Raw genomic sequence first — 20,859 nt, forward strand, 5'->3', positions numbered from 1 at the left:
CAGATTTATACAACGGGAAAGGAACTGGTCAAAAGGAAGAACACCAAAGCATTCTGTTAAAAAGCAAACTTTCAAACTGGAAAGAGTAGCCAGTGCAGTGCCTCAAAGATGAGTCGTAGGACGTGCTGATCAATATTTCATTAGAGACACTGAGGAGTGAAATGGGAGCAAGCTGATAACATCTACTGATTACATCAAGATAGGAGACTTTGTTAACACATGCAAGGATTAGGACATTTTGCAGGACAAACCGAGTAACTTCGTGGTCCCTCCAAATAGGAACAGAATCAAATGCAATTGTAATATGACCTATCTGTGTGTTTTTTTTGTGTATATACACACAGACACATATAAACACACACAAAACATGATCACTTAACAGCTGAGATCACAGAGAGCATAATACACAAGTCACAGAGTGACCATAAGCCAGTAATATAATCACTTAACTATAACTCAGTCACATTTCCCAGAGGGTCAGATAAGTAACCAATCATCTAATTCAATCTGAGATATCACTGGGATCTCTGAGCATGTCTGCAAAATCTTTCCATTTTGCCTCCCAAAGAGAATGGTGTTTTTTTTCAATTGCTGATTTCTAATGGTGCCCATCTGTAATGCCTACAGCTGGGGGAAATAACAGACAGAGAGAAAATCCTTCTTAATCCTAAATAGGATGGTTGTTATTCAGTAACTTATCCAAAGCCTTGCCTAGGAGTTTGGTACAGTGCTGTAAAAATAAATACATTGCAGCTCAGGTGAGCTGGTGAAGCAGCTGTGTGATGGGGTTGGCTGCTGCATTCGGGGAAATATAGGACCTCTGGCTTGAGGTTTATTAAGAGGGTTGAGAGAGCTTCAGGGTAGAGAGGAGCTCAAAAAGGAAAGATTTTTTTCTTTATTTGAAAGATTCTGGATTAAAAATCCCTAAAGCAAAACAATTGCTGTTATGCCTCCAGGAAAGATTATTAGACTGGGTCTCTGGCTTGAACCAATATGACCTACGTTGGTACAGGATCATGGTTACAAGCCTTCTTATAGTGATCCAATTTCAAACTCATCAAAATGATGGCGCTTCTTTTCACAAGGAGACCAAGTATTAGATTTCCACTCATGCACTGAAGCTTCCCCCTTCCCCACAAACCCCCGTCAATCTGCTTTGGAGATCCCCCAGTGCTCTGGAGCAGGTGTTGAGAAGTGGTGATTGGGAGCTGCAAGAGGCATGGCACGAGAGGAAAGGGAATTTCTATTGCACACGTGTGTTTCTGTTGTGCGAATGCAACTGCAGCACTGGATGCAACTTCATCTTTCCAATTCTCTTTGAGCTTCATCTTAAGCAAAGAGCCTTTAATCCTGTGACAACGATGGCACTGGTAGAAAGGAGAAAGCTTATGAAGAAGTAAATTTCTTTTTTTCAGCCTCTGCATAGTCTACACAGATGCTTGAACAGCTGGGCTATTTAAAAGATCAAGACCTCCTTGATTTATGATTAATGATGGCTGACCAGATCTGCTGAGTTCCTGAACATGTAAAACCAAATCAGCAAGAAAAAGCCTTTGGAGGCTCAAATGGACTCCATAGACCAGACCCAAGCCAGTCATCTAATACAGAAGTGCTAAGACTCCAACTTGATGAGGATATAAAATGATCAGAACACTTGAAAAATTGCTAGATTTGCAGGCTTTCTCATCATATTAACCTATTTATGCATTAAAAAATAAGGTGGAAACATTAATTTGAGTTCTATGTTTGAGGATTTGTAATCACGTACAAAGAATCATAAATTAAAACGAATAGGATATTTTCTGATCTTCCCCTTGTCATTTTTTTCTGTAGGTTTCCGACACTGCTAGCTTGGCTGCATACAGATTATTTTAAGCACTTTCATGGATACGCTTTGGTTGTGTGGCATTTCAAAAGAAAGCACTGGTACCTTTTATAGAATTAATATTTTTAATCATTTGTTTCAGCAGCTCTTGTGTTTTTCTGGCATTAATACCTTGCTATTTTAAAACATCATTCTGATGAGTATCCAACTTGTAAGTCAATAAAGTCAACAATAATTCTAAACTCCAGTGAAAATAGACCTGAGCTGAAATTAAGGAACATTATATGAAAGACTTTCCCTCCATGAAATACACAACCCATTTCACTGATTAGATGGGAAGGCTGCAAAATGAGGCAAAGATGATGGGAAGCATGGCTTTCAGTCTTATTTAGCCTTGTGATGAGGATGTAGTTCAGTGGTGATATTCTCCATAGGTATGTTCACCTCATGAATCGCCTTCATATAAGAATCAAGATATAAGGCCTTTGCTCTCTCCCACTTCTATGTGTATGTGTATGCATGTATGAAAACTGCTTAAGAGGAAACACTGTACAATTGCAGCATTGAATCATCATCAGCAGCATCATCATTAAGTGACAGCTTTTAATTTTGAAATGTTCTACATTTCAAAATAGTTCAAGTTTGAATCTTTTCTTAAAGCAATCAGATGATGCCACAGCCACTCAGAAGGCTCAAAAGAGCAGCCCTGGCCTTTGCATGCAAATACACATTGCACATCAACACCAGCAGTGTAAAAAGCTCCAATGGAACTGGCTGCAGGGTTAGCGCTGCCAGTAGGTAGTGTGAGACAGCTGCCTCAAGAGGGCCAGCACTCTCCTCTGTTGTGTGTACGCCATGCAGCCAATCCTTCACCCTGCAGCCCTCACATGAGTTTGACACATGACACTATCCCACTGCCAGTGTTTAGTAACTTCAACTGGCAGTCTGGTCAGCATCTGCACGTGGAGCTAGGGTGCTAGTTTGCCCTTTGCCTCAGGCAGCAAAATGTCTCAGGTCGGCCCTGAGCAGCCTTGAAAGTGATCGTTAAAGAGGCTATTGCTGGATGACACCTTCCCCATCCATGTCTTGCTCCAGAGCTCACATACCTCCCACCTCTACTGGAAGAATTGTGCATGATTCTAAACAGATATTTACCTCTAGACATCTCACTGGTTAGCACCTTTTCACTCATTGGGGTAATTTTAGAACCTCACTTTCCATGAGGTGAGCGCAACTCATGTTCCCCCTTCACATAAGGATCCAAATGCCAGATCCTTCGCTTTCTCCTGCTTCTGCATTCAGCAAGCACACTTTCCTTCTGAATGCTCTTTTTACAAATGTATAAAAGTTGGTTAGGAGAGTAGAGTGAAATGCTGGATAAATGCAACATTGCCCTATACAGTGGTACCTCGGGTTACAAACACCTCGGGTTACAGACTCTGCTAACCCAGAAGTAGTACTTCGGGTTAAGAACTTTACCTCAGGATGAGAAGAGAAATCGCACGGCGGTGGCAGCAGGAGGCCCCGTTAGCTAAAGTGGTACCTCAGGTTAAGAACGAACCTCCGAAATGAATTATCGTATTTTTCGCTCCATAAGACGCACTCTTTTCCTCCTAAAAAGTAAGGGGAAATGTCTTTGCGACTTATGGAGCAAATGTGTGGTCAATCGCTGGCTCCCTTTCTGGCCCCACCCCCTTGCCTAGGCCTCCATTGTTGAATGTTCTGCAGATGGAGGTTGTTTGTTTCCCCAGCAACATGTGACTGGCTGATTAGATTATCTGCCTGGAAACTGTAGAAACGGCTCCATTTCCTTTCTTAAAGAAGCTGCAGAACCCTAAGTTGAACCCCATAAAAACAGGATTTTCCCCCTTTGCAAAAGAAGCTGCACAACTTTGAGCTGATCCCCCCCAAAACGAGGCTTTCCCCCCTTTCCTCCTCTAAAAACTAGGTGCATCTTATGGTCAGGAGCGAAAAATACGGTAAGTTCATAACCAGAGGTACCACTGTATAACAACAATGACTTTAGTCGACATTTCAAAGTTTCAAAACATTCTACATTAAATATATATATCAAACTTTAGTTTGAATCTGTATTTAAAGCAACATTCCCCGAAAACACCCCTGTATGGTACTATGCAAGGAATGAGTTGCGCTTTGCACCAGTGCTGGAATAGCTGAACCTATGAGGTGCCACCTCAGCTCTGCATGGCTGCATCAGACTTGAGGCACTCAGCATGCCAGTTCAACAGCAGCGGCACAAACCTTTGCTTGCACTGCTGCAGCAAAACCCGCCCATGGGAGTTGGTCAGCTTGGAAGCTTTTTTGTTTTTGTTTTTAAAAAAACCTGTACAAAAGCCGCTTGCAAAATAGTGGCATCACCTCATGACTAAAGGCCTGGCATAATCCTAATGCAGCATTTATGAACTCTCGTTTTTCACCCAGCTAGTGGCACACAGGGCAACTATAACGCAAAGCTACACATTAGTGAAGCTGATACTTGAATCTTTAATGAACGCAGGCATTACAGGCAGGTGTTAGCTCTACAAAGAGCACTTAATAGAGTGTTTGCAGGTGGAAGGACAATGAGTTCTCTTTCATGCCAAAAAATATGAATTTAGCTATTCAAAAACTTTTGAAATATTCATCTGCCAATTAAAATGCTGATTTCAGCTTCTAAGCGGTATAATAAAACTAATTAAATAGCTTAATAATTATCCCTCCGCTGAGATCCATGAGGCGTTTGCCGATATTTAGAAAATTCAATTTTCTGCCAACTCTCATCAAAAGTTCAAAATTCTTGCCTACTTCTGCAAAGTGAAGGAATGTTTTTACTGGGTTGGTCTGATGCTGAAAAAGTTAGGCCTGGAGTCCAGACCCTTGTAAATACCTCTTTTTCTTGTCAGTGCTGAAAAGTTAATTGGAAATTAGCTACAATAGGACATTAATGGTGGGAATGCGCCCAACTGTGGAAAGAAGAAAATAACCCCTTTTTTATCGTAAAGGAGAAATTATAATTAAGTTACAGGAAACGATCCACACTAATTTGTACTTGCTAACATTTGTGTGATGACCTACTTCAAAACTTTTTCTAGTCTTCCTAAACTGGCCTGTTAAATTCACAATTCGAATTTTGAATATTGCCGTTTCATATAATTTCCATGTTGTTCCTTGTCTTTTGCCACACATTAGACCTAAATCCCTCAGTATATTGAAAATGGTATTGCTGAACTTACTTTGGGACGTGAGACTGTCAGGTTGCCAATCTGGACCATATTTCCCAATATTTTCCAGCCCTACCTCAGTACCGAATTGGTGGCACGTGCCCTTCTGGCTTGCACTCTTTATAAAGACTTGAGGAATGAGATTATCACCCCTCTTTTATTGTCCATTCTGGGTTGCCCAACCACTGCCACAGTGTCCTTTCTCTTGGTAGATCAAGATGAGCAGGTGACAGTGAAGGTTGCAAGGTTTTTAGCTGGGGCAATCAGAATAAGATCCACTATTTGACTATTGATTCAAACCCTAAAAAGTATTTTATATAATTGACTTTTTATTTCTATTCTTTGTATATTGTATTGTTTTTATTGCTATAGTAAAGCAATAAAGATTCATTCATTCATTTCCAGCCCAACTGGAGATGACAGGGATTGAACCTGGGACCTTTGATCTGCAAGGCAGCTGCACTATCTCAGGCCTTGGGAAGATGGAAAACATTCCTGTTTTCCTGAAGAAACTGCCCAAAAGAGAGAAGGAGGTGTCGCTACTGTGAGCAAGCAGGTGAGAGGCAGGGAGATGGTCTGGCACCCAGGTGCAAATCTGTCCCCTCTAGAGTGTCAGCCCTTCTGCTGCTGCACTTAATAAGGGCAGACTAAGAAGGTATTAGAAACCAAAATCTGCACCCCCACATCAAGTTTCCTCTCATATACAGTCATACCTCTGGTTGCGTTCACTTCATGTTGTGGAATTTCGGGTTGCGAATGCGGCAAACCTGGAAGTGTTTACTTCTGGGTTTCACCATGTGTGCATGCACAGAAGTGATCTACATACGGACTTTTCAGGGTGCGAACAGCACCCTGAAACAGATCACGTTCATAAGTAGAGGTGCCACTGTACTACATAATGTGAATTACAGTTTATTTCCCTTTTTGATGTCATTAGACTGGGCAGAACATATGGTAGGTTGGGTGGCATGTTACAGAGAGGGAAGGGTGGGTGTGACATAGGACTGCCTTTTCACATGTCAGGCCCATATGTTTTATGTGCAATTCTAATCTTACATACATATATAGGCCAAAGATATGAAAAACCAAAGAGTCCATCCAAATAGATTGAAGGCAGGAACATCAGCATGTTCAATACACTCTATGTGTTTCTAAATTCTGTATTAGCAGAAAAGGAGCTTACAAACAGGGGAGAATGAGTTTATTTTCACTGTCAGTTTCCTTGTGGCTCCCCAGAAAGTGTTTGATATGTTTTTTCTAAAATCCTTAAGCCCATGTCACAGAATGGTAAACCTGTAAGAATACTAAATCTGCAAGAATAAATCCTATTCTAGTTTGGCAAACTCCATATTATTAATAGTGGATAATATTGTTATCAAACAGAGAGTGCTTATTTTTCTGCTTAAACATCCTCAGCTGAAAGTTTCAGCAAAAATTAAGCTGCATGACTCAGTACAGATGTCTGTGAAGTATGAAAATGATCTGGGTTAAAAAAAACAAACAAACTACCCCAGGCACAATAAAAGTTAAGAATATGTATTTTATAGGATCACAACTGCTGGATTGATTGCACAAGTTATAAACTCTTCAATGAGCAAACAATTAAGATGAAAATGGACAAAGAGGAATTTATGTTGCCCCACACATTCTGATAGAGTTGAGCCTTGACACTTCACTTATTAGTCGGGGTCATGGAGGGGGCGAGGTAGAGAATTCAGCAATATAAACAATATGGTGTGCTATGATCAGGGAGGAAGTGAGGGAACCTGCAGGACCATGTGCTTGCTGGATACCAGGCTGGACCTAAGGGCACTCTTCCATTAGCAGAAAGCCTCTTAGGTAAAGGTAAAGGGACCCCTGACCATTAGGTCCAGTCGCGGACAACTCTGGGGTTGCAGCTCGCTTTATTGGCCGAGGAAGCTGGCGTACAGCTTCTGGGTCATGTGGCCAGCATGACTAAGCCGCTTCTGGCGAACCAGAGCAACACACGGAAACGCTGTTTACCTTCCCACTAGAGCAGTACCTATTTAACTACTTGCACTTTGTGCTTTCAAACTGCTAGGTTGGCAGCAGCAGGGACCAAGCAACAGGAGCTCACACCGCCGCAGGGATTCAAACCGCCGACCTTCTGACCGGCAAGTCCTAGGCTCTGTGGTTTAACCCACAGCACCACCCGCATCCCTAGAAAGCCTCTTACCTTCTCAGAAATGCTGCTTCCAGCTTTGCAAAGAGCACTGCATGAGAAAAGTTATCCCAAATTCAGAAGAGTTTCTCAGTTTGGGCCAGCCAAATTGTGTAACAGGTTACACAAGGTCATTCCCAAGACTTTTGTATGGCCCACTGGATTTATACACTGTATTTTCCGTATTGATATTCTGAAGTACAAATCAATGTTACATTGCAAGAAAACTTCTGTAAGCTCTTGCATAACTGGTTAAGGAACATGAAGCAGAAGGTAGGAATAAATGGACAGTTTTCCCAATGGACAGATGTCGAAAGTGAAGCCCACAAGGAACCTGAGTTTTTTTAACTTCTTCATTCATGATTTAGAGTTAGGAGTAAGTAGAGAGGCAGTAAAGTCTGCTGGTGATATCAGTTGTTCAAGGTGGTTAAAACAAAAAGGGATTGCAAGGAGCTCCAAACTAGTGAATGGGCAGTAAAATGTCAAATACAATTCAGTGTAAGAAAGTGTAAAGTTGGGGCACATAAATCCTAATTTCACATATATGTTCATGCAGTCTGAACTGGAAGCTGCGGACCAATTGAATGAAGAATTGAGGAAACTCCAGGTAGCAAACTCCCAAGTTCAGAGGAGGTCAACAAGAGCAACAGTGGTCTCACTAAGTCAGTGTAATTGATAAATATAATCTTTCTAGCAGTACAGATGCAAAAACAATATTCCTTCCTAACTTGAACTTGCTGTTTTTTATTTGCTTTTTAGTTCATGAACCATTAGGGAACATGAAAGTCATGTGATTAATGATTTCTTGGAAAACTCAAGGGCTCCAGGACAAATCAGACCAGACTGCAGTTTGCTAAAGCACATTTCAGTAAGACAAAACTGCCACACCATGCATAATTATTTAGGCGTAAACCCCAGTGAACTAAGTGGGACCTACTTCCAAGTGATGACGACTAGATTCAAACAACATAGCTATCAAAATACCACCATATTAAAATAATATCTGCTAGTCTGGAAAAAGGAATGTGGACAAAAAGAGACCAATTGCTGGACAAAATAAACATTGCAAAAATATTTGGAGCTGACTATATTTGTTATGAATAGCTGCATACCAGCATCAACTTCCCATTTCTTGCACCTTGTCTGTCAAATTATTTTAAGATTGCAATCCTATGCATACTTAACTTGGAAGTAAGTTCCATTGACTTCAGTGGGGCTTACTTCCAAGTAAACATGTCTAGGATTGAACTATAAGTGTATAAATGCACTGAACTCCGCAGCCAACTTAACAGCACATGCCGAAATCTTTTCCCGTAGAAATCTGATCTTTAGCTGGAGTTGCAAAGCTTATCCCACGCCTGCAACTACAGAGATATTGATATCAACACAAATAGATTATGTTGTTTTGTACAGTATCCATCCTGCTGTGAAATAACCATCCAGACAGACTCTCTGAAGGTGAAGTTCAAGAGCCAGCTACTCACCTGAAAAGTCCCTGCGTGGTCTTCTTCTTTCTCTCCCTCTTTGCCCTCTTTCAAAGCAATCAGTGTGAATCCACGAAAATAAGCTGGAGTGGCAGCGGAAAGTGTTACTGGGGGCGAAAAGGCAGGAAAATAAGACTTTAAAAATGCGTTTGTTTTTACAGAGCTTTTAAACAAGATACTTTAGACAGTACTGGTTCCGGATTCATTTATTTTTTTGCAGTGGGTGGTGGCAGGCTTCAGTCATGGCACTGTCAGTCGGGTCCCTTCACCTGAAGGAAACAGGGCATGCAAACAGTGGATTCTCTTAGACTACTTATGATCTTCTTGGATATTCTGTGGAAAGTGGAAATGGTAGGGCTGTTTGAGGCCCCTCTGCTGGACTTAGGGCCCTGGAAAATGTCCACATCTACCACCTTGATCTTGGCAAACACTGGGCTAACTTTTTACTAATGTTTACTAATGTTAGAAGACCAGCCACCATTTCTTAATAATGCTTTTATATATGCATATTACCTTACAGTGTTTCAAAATACTTTATGTACATTATTTTTTGGAATCTTTACAAGAACACCATAAAGTCAATCAACGCTATTATCCCTATAATTCAGATGGGGGCTGTGGCAGCTGAGAGGCCACTTGGCAATTTCACAGAAGAAGCAACGTTGAAAGTGCTAACGTCCTGGTTGGCGCTGATCTCCCACAGTGGGCTGGAAGTGGAATTAAAACTGTGGTTCCATACAGCAGTTAATGCAGCTCTCTTGTTCCTTGTAACAATCCTACATTCCTGCAAAGCAGTCATACTAAGAAGTGAATCCACTGTTCATGCACAAGGCTTCACGTTCTAGAAAGTATGCTTAACTTGCAGTTTTATCTCTCTTCTTTTAACTAGCCCAGCAACACAACCTGCTGAACTTGAGCTGTTGTACAACACCAAGAGCATTTTATTTAAAATTTGTATTTGGAATTAAGTGTCCAGTTAGTGCCAATGGGTTTCTCTCTCCCCTCCCCCACAAATGCCACTTTCATGAGAAGGGTTTTCTTTAGGACCTCAGGAGGAGATGAAAGCAGATATCTCAGCTGGTAGAGCATGAGACTTGTAACCTCAGGCTTGTAGATTTGAGATTGGGTGAAGGATTCCAGCATTGCTGGGCTTTGGACTAGATGATCCTCATGGTCTCTTCCAACTCTACAATTCTATGGTTCAAGTGCTTCCTCTGTGTGTGCTCTGATCCTGTTATTACTAGCCTCAGCCTTCCACAAACATTTTGCTATTTTCATTAAAACAAACAACGCATGTTAAATGCAAAGGTGCATTTGCATTAAATGTTGCACGTAGTTTGGTTGTGATGTGCCAGAGATTCCTATTGGAGAATGTAGAGCCCTTTTCTACCAAACTTGACTTTTGGTCAAATTGTTCTTATTATTTTTAGTAACACTTTGTGCAGAATCCTGCTTTATTTCTATGTAGTCTTATCTGGCCGTGAGAGTTTCCAAATAAGTAGATTCTCAATAAATGTATATACTTGTATTGATAGTTCTGGTTTTGATTCCTTTCCAAATGATTCCTTCCATTGAATTTTCTTTTTCATTGCTACAAGAGATCAGAATCAATATTTCCAGACAGCTGTCTACTTTGACCTCTTTCCTTAGTTTCAGCCACTTCAGAAACTACAGATGATTTTGTTTTTAGGGGGATTTATTTCCTTTTCCTTTCATTAAAAGTATAAAAAGACTTCACTTTAGAACAAAATAACATAGTGGCAGCTTCCACACTTTCTCATGCTTACAAATAGGCCCAGCTGAGGATGTCATGGTGCTTTCAGAAAGGATAGTCACCCAGGAAGTGCAGACCATGGGAGAGGTGAAAGAAAGGTCACTCACAAACACCCCATGGTCACCTTGAAACTGAGGCAAGCTCAACAAAAAACCTACCCCTCATCTATAAAAAATTCAATGAAATTTTCTTTCTCCTTTGATAATTTCCACCTGCAGTTCCTTTTCTCATTGACAGAATGGTTGGAAAAAGCACGTGGGGGGAAAAATCACCACATAAAAGTAATGTAGAGTAGACCCATTAAAATCAATGAGCTTGACTAAGTTATGCCCATTAATTTCAATAGGTCTATTCTGAACAAATCTTAGTGGAATATCACCCCTGAAAACAAGTACAATCTCAGTAGAAGCTAAACTCAGCAAACAGAATTAGTATGTTATGGCAGTGGTTCATTAGGTCAATATCCATTTCCACCCCTTCTTGTATAAATCCCTTCTTAGTTAGTAGGATTCACATTTGTTCCTCCTACAGAGAAGTGTGATGGGATCACAGCTACACAGATAAATGCTTAATTCCCTTCCTTTATACAACAAAGCCACAGTAGCACTGACTAATGCAAAGCTAGGCAAAATGTCAAAAGTGCATTGCCGAAGGGAATGGATCTCTCTCTCCATTTTTTTCTACTCTGTACTAAACAATGTACTTCAGTTTTCATATTGCTTTTTCAGAAGAGGCCACAATAAACCAAAATGTCACATCAAATTGTCAAAGAGGAGTTGTTTGTTGGTTACTTTTTAGGCAGGGGAGGACCCGCTTTGAAATAAAACTAAAACTAAAACATTTTCTATGGACAAAATTACTTGCGAATTCCCTGCAGATTGATTGCATAATGCTTAACTAAACTGGTTGCAGATAACAGTTTATTCTATTAAAAAGAATGTATACAGCGGAGAATTCAAACCAGTGTTCAACACTCTGATGGAACTAGTGTATTATTCCAGTTTAATAGAAACCAATAAAAGGGAATCTTCAGTACGATCTATTTTTTTCTGCTTATGGGAATAATTTTATGTGTTCTCATTTTAGTATTCTCTTTCATGAGTAGGTGAGCATCTAGTGCTCATGATTTATATGGCAAGCCTCCTAATTTTATCACATCGTGGAAGTCAGTGCTACAGCCTTCCAGAGTCATTTGACTACACGAGTCTCCTGGTTATTAGCCCCCCATCCCATTTCCCCAGTTCTCCTGGTTATAGGGCAAAATCTGAATACATGCATACTAAAATCAAACAAATACTCCCAGTGTATTCATACTTAAAAGTTTCTGCATTTGATAGTAATGCTGTGTTCTTTTTAAACGGCAGACTCACAATTACAAACTAGCAATTATTATTTCCATCCATGTATTCTTGGATAATATCATGCCAGTATGTAATCAAGAGAAAAGTGCATTGCAACTGATACAGCACCCAAATTGGGAAAAGTTTGCCAACTATTATTTCTAGTAGGGTTTCTACAATAGCCTCTATCTCACGACCCCCAACCTATAACTTCAAGCAATTAGGCCAATTGGTGATTTTCCCTAGGAGAGGTCCCATCTTAATCATTTCAGTGGAACTTGCTCCCAACCAAGTATGCGTAGGATTGCAGCCTAAGCCATACACAACCCACCAGCCCAGCATGATGGCTTGACCAGTGCTCAGCAAGGCAACCCTCCTGGGTCCGTCCCCCCCCCCCCACACACTTAGGTAGGTTTATCAAGCCCCTTGTGAACTGCAGATCTAAATTAATGTTCTGTGTCTGTCTCGGTGACTTACAAATTTCTGCATGTAAAGGAAAATGTGTCAAACCTTCCAGATCATGTATTTTATTTATTGTACTCATTTCTTGCTCTTCCTTTAGAGAAAGGCTATCATGAGAAACCCAGTTCTCTGATCTCCCATTCAGGTAATAATCAGACCTCACCTGCTTGTTCAGGAAAGGTAAGCCATGTGTAGGACTGGGACCAAATTTATATCTGATGATCCAAACCAGGTTGTGAAACAAATCCAAGCAAAACAAAATCCAATCACAAAGACAGCCAAGTGACCCCTTTTGTTAGGACCAGCATGCTTTCTATATGCAAGGTTCATCATGTGATATGTAGACAACTCCTTGTCAGGCTGGACATTCCAGTATACCTGACAGAATGTCTCCACCCCCATGGCTCAGCCCAGATACCGAGGTCCTCCTCTGATAGTCTTCTGCTGGTTCCATCACTGAGAGAAGCGAAATTACACAGAACCAGGAAGAGAGACTTCTTGGTAGTGGCACCCTCCCTGTGGAACACCCTCCCTTCAGATGTTAAATAGATAAAAAACCACATAACTTTTAGAAGACATCTGAAGACTGTGAAGTTTTTACTGCTTGATGTTTTATTATGTTTTTATATATGCTGTAAGCTGCCTAGAGTGGCTGGAGAAACCCAGCCAGATGGGTGAGGTATAAATAAATTATTATTATTAAACAAATAGTAAAAGAGGAAAAATAGATGATGAATGTTGGAAGACTCAAGACAGACAAAATATAATACATCTTCACACACTGCATAGTTAAACTGGGGAGTTTGCTACCACAAGGTATGGTAATGGCTACCAACTTGGATGGCTTTAAAAGATTAGACTAATTCATGGAAGATAAGGTTCTTCCATAACTCTTAACCACAATGACTATGTTCTACCTCCACTGCCTCTGAATACCAGTTGCTGGAAACAGAAGGTGCGGAGAGTTCTGACATGTTTTGGTTCTGCTTATGGTCTTCCCATGGGCATCTGGTTTGCCACAATGAGCACAGAGGCTTAGGTGGTCCTTTGGCCGGATCCAGCAGGGCTCTTTTCATGCTAAGATATTTCTGACCCCACCCCTGCCAAAGTCCCAAGCTTAGCTATGCACTGAGTTTTTAAAATCTGAAATTGAAAGTACTTTCAGACATAAGGATGTATCCAATGGTTTCTGAACATAAAGCTGCTGAGTCAAAGGGATTTCCATACATGCTCCTCTCCATTAAAGCTCCCTACCCACCTTTGATAGTACATCAACAGTTGTGGATGGTTACTCAAAATGTTGTGCCTTCTTACACAGCCACTGTTAGCTGGCTGCTTTTCTGTGATGCTATCTCACATACCTAAAGGTAGGGTTATGTGTCAATGATGCTATATAACCCTGTGGATGCAGCAAATGGAGAGTATTTTTCTCCTTCAACACTCTCCCTTCCAAGATGCCTCTGTTTGCAGAGAGACCTATGCCATTAAGCCCACCAATGTAGATCGATTGACCCCATTGTAAACCTTAGCAGAATTAGATCACACCATAGGAAGGAGGCCCCCACACAATTGTTGCTGCATAGGAAAGGGCCCTCAGGCACAGCCCCATGTCTATTAAAGGGGTGGGAGTCAGGATGAACTATTAGTGACCCTCTCTCTGCTTCGGTTCCAGAATTGCTGCTCACAGTTCTAGAAAATCAAAACTCCAACAGTTATTTAATCTTTTAAAAATCATGTACCGATTTTCATTTGTAGCAAAATGCCAAAGTAGTTTTTAATATATTAAAATAATATAAAATCCATTAAAACTGATGACTCAAACACAGCACAATAACTAGGACACTGGGCATCAGGAAACACTTGGTTTTCTCTTCAGATCGTATAAATCTTTCGCCTTTCACTTGGTTTTCTCTTGATGGAAACACCTATCTTTGGAGCCGTCTTAATATCAGTAGGAAGAGCATAATATGGTGGGTGCCACACATAAGAGTGTAATACTACTTTCCTGCCCTTTGCCTCAACACTGATGGGATGGTACCGGGGTGCAGAAACTGTGGCTCTCCAGAAGTTGTTGGACTCCAATGCCCACCAGTCCCTGTTCAATAGCCATGCTGGCTGGGCTGATAGTAGATTAATTCATGGAAAACAAGGTTATCAATGACTACAAGTCATAAGGGCTATATATTACATCCAGCATCAGAGGTAGTATGCCACTGAACACCAGATCATGAACAAGAGAGTGTTTTTGCTTATGAATTGGTCACTGTGGGTGACATGATGCTGGACTAGATAGGCCTTTGCTCTGATCCTGTGGATTATTCTTTGTTACTGTCTTTACAGTCAAACCTTGGTTCTCAAATGGCTTAGTTAACAAACAAATTCGCTCCCAAATGCCGAAAACCCAGTTTTCGAACTTTTTTTGGAAGCCAAACATCAGACGTGGCTTCAGGAGTCGAATGGACTTCCAGAATGGATTACGTTCAAGAACCAAGGTACCACTGTATATGCAAATTTGGCAGCTCTGTGAGACAGGACTAGAACAGAAATTGTAAGCTTGTAAAAAAGCAAAGTTCAGGAATTATTTATTACAGATACTTATGTATCTTTTAGTTTCAGGAGGGGAGGGTTCAATCTGCAGCCATATTTTAATGCTTTTTACCTACAATCATAAAATGAAAAATGTTTTTCTAAACTATTGCTAAGAGTGTCAAAGTTTTAGCAGGCAGAGTGTTAGGAAAACACCTACACTCATGATGCTAAAAAGAAAATCAAAAGAGCTGGCAATGACTTCCTCTGCCACTTAACTGAAAGAATTGAGAGAGCTACCTTGGATACAGCAGGCAAGAGGATAACGGGGACCCAAATGTAGACTTCGCAGCACAATCATATGCATACTTAATTTGCTTGAGCCTAAGTCTCACTGTGTTCAGTTGCACCTACTCCCAGTTACATGTACATAACATTGCAGCCTTAGACTTTTGTCATGCTTCAGGCAAAGAAAGACCTGGGAGGCTGAGGAACAGGCAGAGAAGGAACTTTCCTACCTTACCCTCCTCATGATCTTAGCTGAAGACAACACTTTTAGGCTTATCATCTCTCCTATTGCTTCTGGAACAATGCAATCACTACAGATACCACATAAAGCATATATAGGCACTGCATTTAAATAGTAGTTTAAATGGCTATCCACACCCCACCCTGGAATCCCAGGGAATGTATTTTGGTGAGAATGCTAAAATAAATCAAGTACACTGACAGGAAGGAATCCTCACAAAATTATTTCAGTGGCCCTTTACATATTGCCTCCAAAGAAGAAGTGTAAGAGAGGGAGAACAAACTGGATGGGACACAATGTTGCCTAAAATGTGCACCCACTAATTATATGAATAATTGCTTTGCTTTTGGTAAAAAAAAAAATGAGGTGCTGATATACTGATAAAAGTGCCATGGGTGCCAACAGAAAATGGCTGCCATGGGCAGCAAAGAAAGAGGTCATGGTACTCTACTGGTGGGTACTGTTACAGAAAAAGCCGTATGTATAGGTGCAAATTTAGAAACAACGAGTATAACTTAAATAGAAATACAATACATATAAGGATAGTAGGGAAGGCTAAATAAGACATGTGCCTGCTTAGTCTGCTGTCCAGATGCTAACTGTTGATGGGCAATTCCTAGGCCCTCTCTGCTCTCCCCCGTTTAATGGTTCTTTATCTTTAAACCCTTCAAATCAAAGAGTGTCCTCTGTAAAGTAGGACATATGGTCACCCTCCTCGGAAAGGACAAAAGGCACCACAGAACACTGACAGTTGTTTTACAAGCTGCACCTTTCCACATGTGGCCATGTTTTCTACCCTCCACGTGACAGAATCCCTTTTGAGCCCATGAATGCAAACAAGGCAGCACAGATTATCAAAATGTCCTGAACATATGCTAGTAAAGAGAGAAATGTGTGGTGAACTCTTCCACAGGAACATTTTCCAGACACATCCTGCCCCGTGGAGACTGAACTATTGGCCAAAGGGGAAATCAGTTGTGTGAAGCATCTGCTAGGCGGGAAAACAACTTGTCCCAAGTTCCAGGCCATCCCGTGATATTTTGCTGCCTCAGGTGTAGCAGCAAAGGATGCCCTCCACCAAGACAAGGTGGACCCGAGGCACAAAATCCCACAAGTACCTCTTCATCTCCCTGGCAGCACATATCCAGCAACAATCAATTAAATAACCAACAAGTCATCTGCCTGAAGTGGCCGCCTCCCTCTGCCAGCTCTGCCATGTGTTGATTCCTCTCCCTGCAAAAGTGTGAATCTTCTTCCCATGGTTAAAAACCACCTCACACCCTGTGCTCATCCAAAGAGAAGTAGCAGTTGTGAACAGGAAAATCATGCTTGCTCTTTCTGTTTGAAGAACAGCTCCAGGTGGCAAAGCCTTCTACCAGAAACCCCACACAGTGACAAAAACACATAAGAAATAGACTAAGGATTTGGCACCAGGAGGTTCCCCCTCTCTCCCACTAATGCTCTCAGTCCCTGTTAACATCATTTGCGGAATCTTTGGCTATAACTCAGCTGTCTTTCTCAGCATCTTCTGCACAGTATTTCTTGCTTCCTGGTAATTTATAGGCAACAAAGCCTCAGTTTGTCCTTAATTAATCAGCTTTGCCTCTTACACAGATTTTGTTCAGATAAGACAGATATTTTCTAAGATCACTGTTATTACTTTTTTAAAAAAACCAAACAACTGAGCCTAGGAAGGATTTTTCCCCCAGACTGTGTGATGTCATTTCATGTTGCATGAGAGAGACTTGTTAAATTCTTGTGACAGTTAATAAAAATAAAGCTAAGTGACAACATTAAACTGCTGTAGGAAACATAAAGTTATACTTACAACACTTTCTCATGCTCCTCCCATCTGGCTAAGTTTTAGGAGGATCTGGAAGAATTTAGCTTTGAAAACTACAAGTAATGTGTGCTAAATTTCCAGTGTCACATCCTCTAATGAGCCAGAGATCAGAATCCGAAAACTTTTACCACTCGTAAATGTGTGTGTAAATGATTATTTGATTGCATTCTGCTGGCAAAAACTTCATATTTCCTCCAAGTTTGTTCTGGAAGTTTATTTGAAAGTCTATTTCCCCCATCAGATCCAAGAAACAAAAAACCCTTCTTGGCAACTAAAAACAATACTCTGTAGAACTTTTCACTGCGAGTAATTTTCAAACCTTTGCAAGAATATTTCCAGGCCATTAAGAAACCAAATAGGCAGATGCCAAGTTGACTTGGCACAGAAAAGAGTTGCAAACTCAAAGTTTAGCTGGTCACCTGTTCATGGAGAATAATTTAGGGTATGGTGGTTGTTTTACACGTAGATTCAGCTTTATTTCTTTTATTCAACCCATTTTCCTTCCAACTGTAAAAAAAAAAACCCAAACCCCAAATATTCACAAGTGGAATATAATCCTAAGAATATAATCCTGTCTGGTTTTGCCTCATGGGAGAAGGAGGGTGCTCTTTCACTTACTTTAGCTAAAGATTGTGGGAGTGGGGGAAGATGCCTACCTCAAAAGTTGTGGCTACCGTAAGGTAACTAGGTTAATGAGTTTGCAATGTTAATGAGATCTGACACTTTTGCTCAAGGGCGCATTCAAGGTGGGCTTAAATATTTTCCCAAAATATTTTAAAATAATAATCATGGGGGCGGGGAATGAAGTGCCCTGCTAGGGAAGTTAGATATTATTATCTTAACAATGATCTGCTGTTCAAGCTGAAAATGTGATTTGTAGATATTTCCCCTATTATAAGGAGACACTCTGATTCTGAGAAAACTATAGGAAACCTCTGAGCAATATTTTGTAGAATATTTACCCTCAGGACTCTTGCTGTCAGGGATAGGTGAAACTCTTTTTCCTTCATCCACTTGCCATGGTTTTTTTTACTTCTTGGACTATGTTTTCAGTGCCAGGGCTCATCCTGAGTGCTCCTGAGGGCATGCAGAGTGCTTTCTCAGGGCAGGAATTACAAGTAGCATAAAAGCCAAGTAGTTAGCTTGGGACCTAAGTGGAAACTGTGAGGAAAGCTGGTGCCTTTTCTTGGCCCATCTGCTCTGGAGTCCTATTCCTTTTCCTGTCTCACAGCAAGACCACTAGCAGCCTATTAAGTATCTTCTGCCAAGTGAAATAATTTCCAGTCGCAACGCTGGAAAAGTGCAAGGGGCAATTAAGGTAAAAAGAGTAAGTCTGGGTGCTGCGTCGTAGAACAGGGCTTCCTTTTACCCCCCGTTAGCATGCATTTAAGGGGGTGGGGAGGGAGAGATAGCAACACACACAAACTCGATTTAAAAAAACAGAACAAGTGTTGCTCCTTATTTGCGTAGCAAAGCAACCCACCCCCCTAAACAGCGTCGTGCATCGCAGCAAGTTGCCTCCGTCCAGAGAGGAAGACCTCTCCCCCCCCCCCCCGTCCACCATCCCGGTTAGTTGCCCGACACTTGCTGCGCCCTTTGGAAGCGGCCAGCCCCACTCACCTCTGTAACTGTTTCCGGGCTTGTAGAAATCCGGATCGCCTTCCACGCGGAGGCTAAATTCATTATATCCCTCTCGCCTCGTGCCTTGGGCTCGCAGGATCCGGCTGCAGTAGCCTTCGGATTTGGGGGCTCTCTCTAAGGTCTCGTCGGCGAAGGAAGCGAATGTCACCAAGGGGAAAGCGCACGCCAGCAGCGGCAAGGCTCGCCAGTACCCGGGAGACTGGCGAGGGGCTGCAGGATCAAGCCCCATCCTGGGGCGCTCTAAAACCCCGACGACGACAGCAACTTTGCGGGAGGTGGCGGGGAGGGGAGCAGACTCGACAAAGAGGCAATGGTTATATCTGGCTGGGGAGGCGAGAGAGAAATAAAAATCGCAGCATGGGCAGCTTGGAAGCGAGGGCAAGGGAAAGATACCCCCCCCTCCCCTCCGCGCGCGCTCTTCCCCTCTTCTTGTCTCCGGAGAAAGCGAAGCCAGGAACTAAGCAACGCAGCCTGCGCTCGGCTGCAGCCCGCGATGGGTGCCCGACCCCCCGGCTGCTCCCCCGGTGCGCGGAGGAAAAGCGAGAGAAGGGAGGGAAGCGGCTCGAGCTCAAGGACCACCTTAGCCGATGCGAAGGAGAGCAGCAGCAGCAGGAGGAGGACTGATCTTGCCCAGATCCGAAGTGAAGTGCTGTTTTGTTTCAGACCTTGTGATTAGCAGCTCGGCGATGTTTACTTAGGCAGCCGAGCTCTCTTCGCAGGGGTCGGCGAAATAGCGGAGCAAGGGTGCGTGGGTGGCTGCGCGGCGCCGGCGCCAAGACACGTGTGTGTGTGTGTGTGGTGGGGAGTGTTCCCCACTGGGCGGATCGAACGGGAGGTGCTTTGGGAACCGATCACCGAAATCCGTGCCCCAGTCTATAGGAACTCCGCGGGTGAGAAGGGACACGGAGGCGGAATGCCCTCCCTAAAATGCCTCCCCCGGGGCAGAGGACCCCTGAGGTAGAGGGACACGTGTCAAAGCCGTCTCTGCCTCCAAGCCTCCCGCAAGGCTAGAAGTTTCCGAAGAGCAAACTTTGGCAGCATCACGAAGAAGGGGCTATCATTTGTTATTTGAAGGATTTATCATTATTTATTAAATTTCTAGAGCGCCCTTCATTCGAAGACCGCAGGGCGGTTTACAAAACCGTACAAAGCTAAAGAGATGCCCCCAAAGCAAATAAAAGGAAAAGAAGAAGAAGAAGAAGAAGAAGAAGAAGAAGAAGAAGAAGAAGAAGAAGAAGAAGAAGAAGAAGGTGTGTTGCACAGCAGCCCGATCCTGTGTGTGGTTACTCGAAAGAAAGCACTACTGACAAATTGCCTGGTTATCCGAGGGTGAAGGGAAGTATAGAAATTTAATAAATAAATAAATAAATAAATAAATAAATAAATAAATAAATAAATAAATAGATACATTCAGTGACACTTACTTGGAAATAAAAATGTTATAGAATAAGGCAGGTGGTTTGTGACTGTCTGGTGGATGGAGTCAGTGGTGCCCTTGGGATCCCACTTAAGGAGAACTGGCAGGAGGGTTAATAAAATCATCATCATCATCATAATTTATTACTTCTACCCCACCCATGTGGCTAGGTTTCCCCAGCCACACTGGGCGGCTCCCAACAGAATATTAAAAACATGATAAAACATCAAACGTTAAAAACTTCCCTAAACAGGGCTGCCTTCAGATGTCATCTAAAAGTCAGGTACAGTAATTGTTTATTTCTTGACATGTTCCTTGTTTACTTCCTTGACAAGTTGCCTTGCTACATGTTGACACAAGCCAAATAATGGACATTGCCAGCTCAAGGTGGTCTCTACAATATCATTAATTCCAGAGTCTTCAACTACCAAACTGCACCACTGGATGGAGTCTTTGGAGGCAGGAGTGCTGCTAGTTTTGGTGGATAGTGCAGTTGAGGCGGGAAGGCTTGAAGGCTTGGGTCCAACAGCAGGGGACCTGGCTGATTAGAGTGCAGGAAACGACAACAATGAACTGCAACTCCCTCAGGTACAAAGCATGTTTCCTACACCAAAA

At 42.1% G+C, this 20,859-nt stretch overlaps 1 protein-coding gene across 1 annotated transcript in view; it reads right to left on the reverse strand.

Moving 5' to 3' along the window:
• Nucleotides 1-19,719, reverse strand: part of SPON1 (spondin 1) — a 269,806-nt gene extending 250,087 nt beyond the window's left edge. The window contains exons 1-2 of the mRNA XM_083430410.1: nucleotides 18,807-19,719; nucleotides 8,713-8,819 (exon numbers count right to left, since the gene is read on the reverse strand). Coding sequence (XP_083286536.1) covers nucleotides 8,713-8,819; nucleotides 18,807-19,056 — 357 coding nt within the window. The 5' untranslated portion in view covers nucleotides 19,057-19,719. The remainder of the gene's footprint in view (nucleotides 1-8,712; nucleotides 8,820-18,806) is intronic.
• Nucleotides 19,720-20,859: the final 1,140 nt, after the last annotated feature.

Source organism: Podarcis tiliguerta (assembly GCF_965153285.1).
Source record: "Podarcis tiliguerta genome assembly, chromosome: 1".
Classification (NCBI taxonomy): domain Eukaryota; kingdom Metazoa; phylum Chordata; class Lepidosauria; order Squamata; family Lacertidae; genus Podarcis; species Podarcis tiliguerta.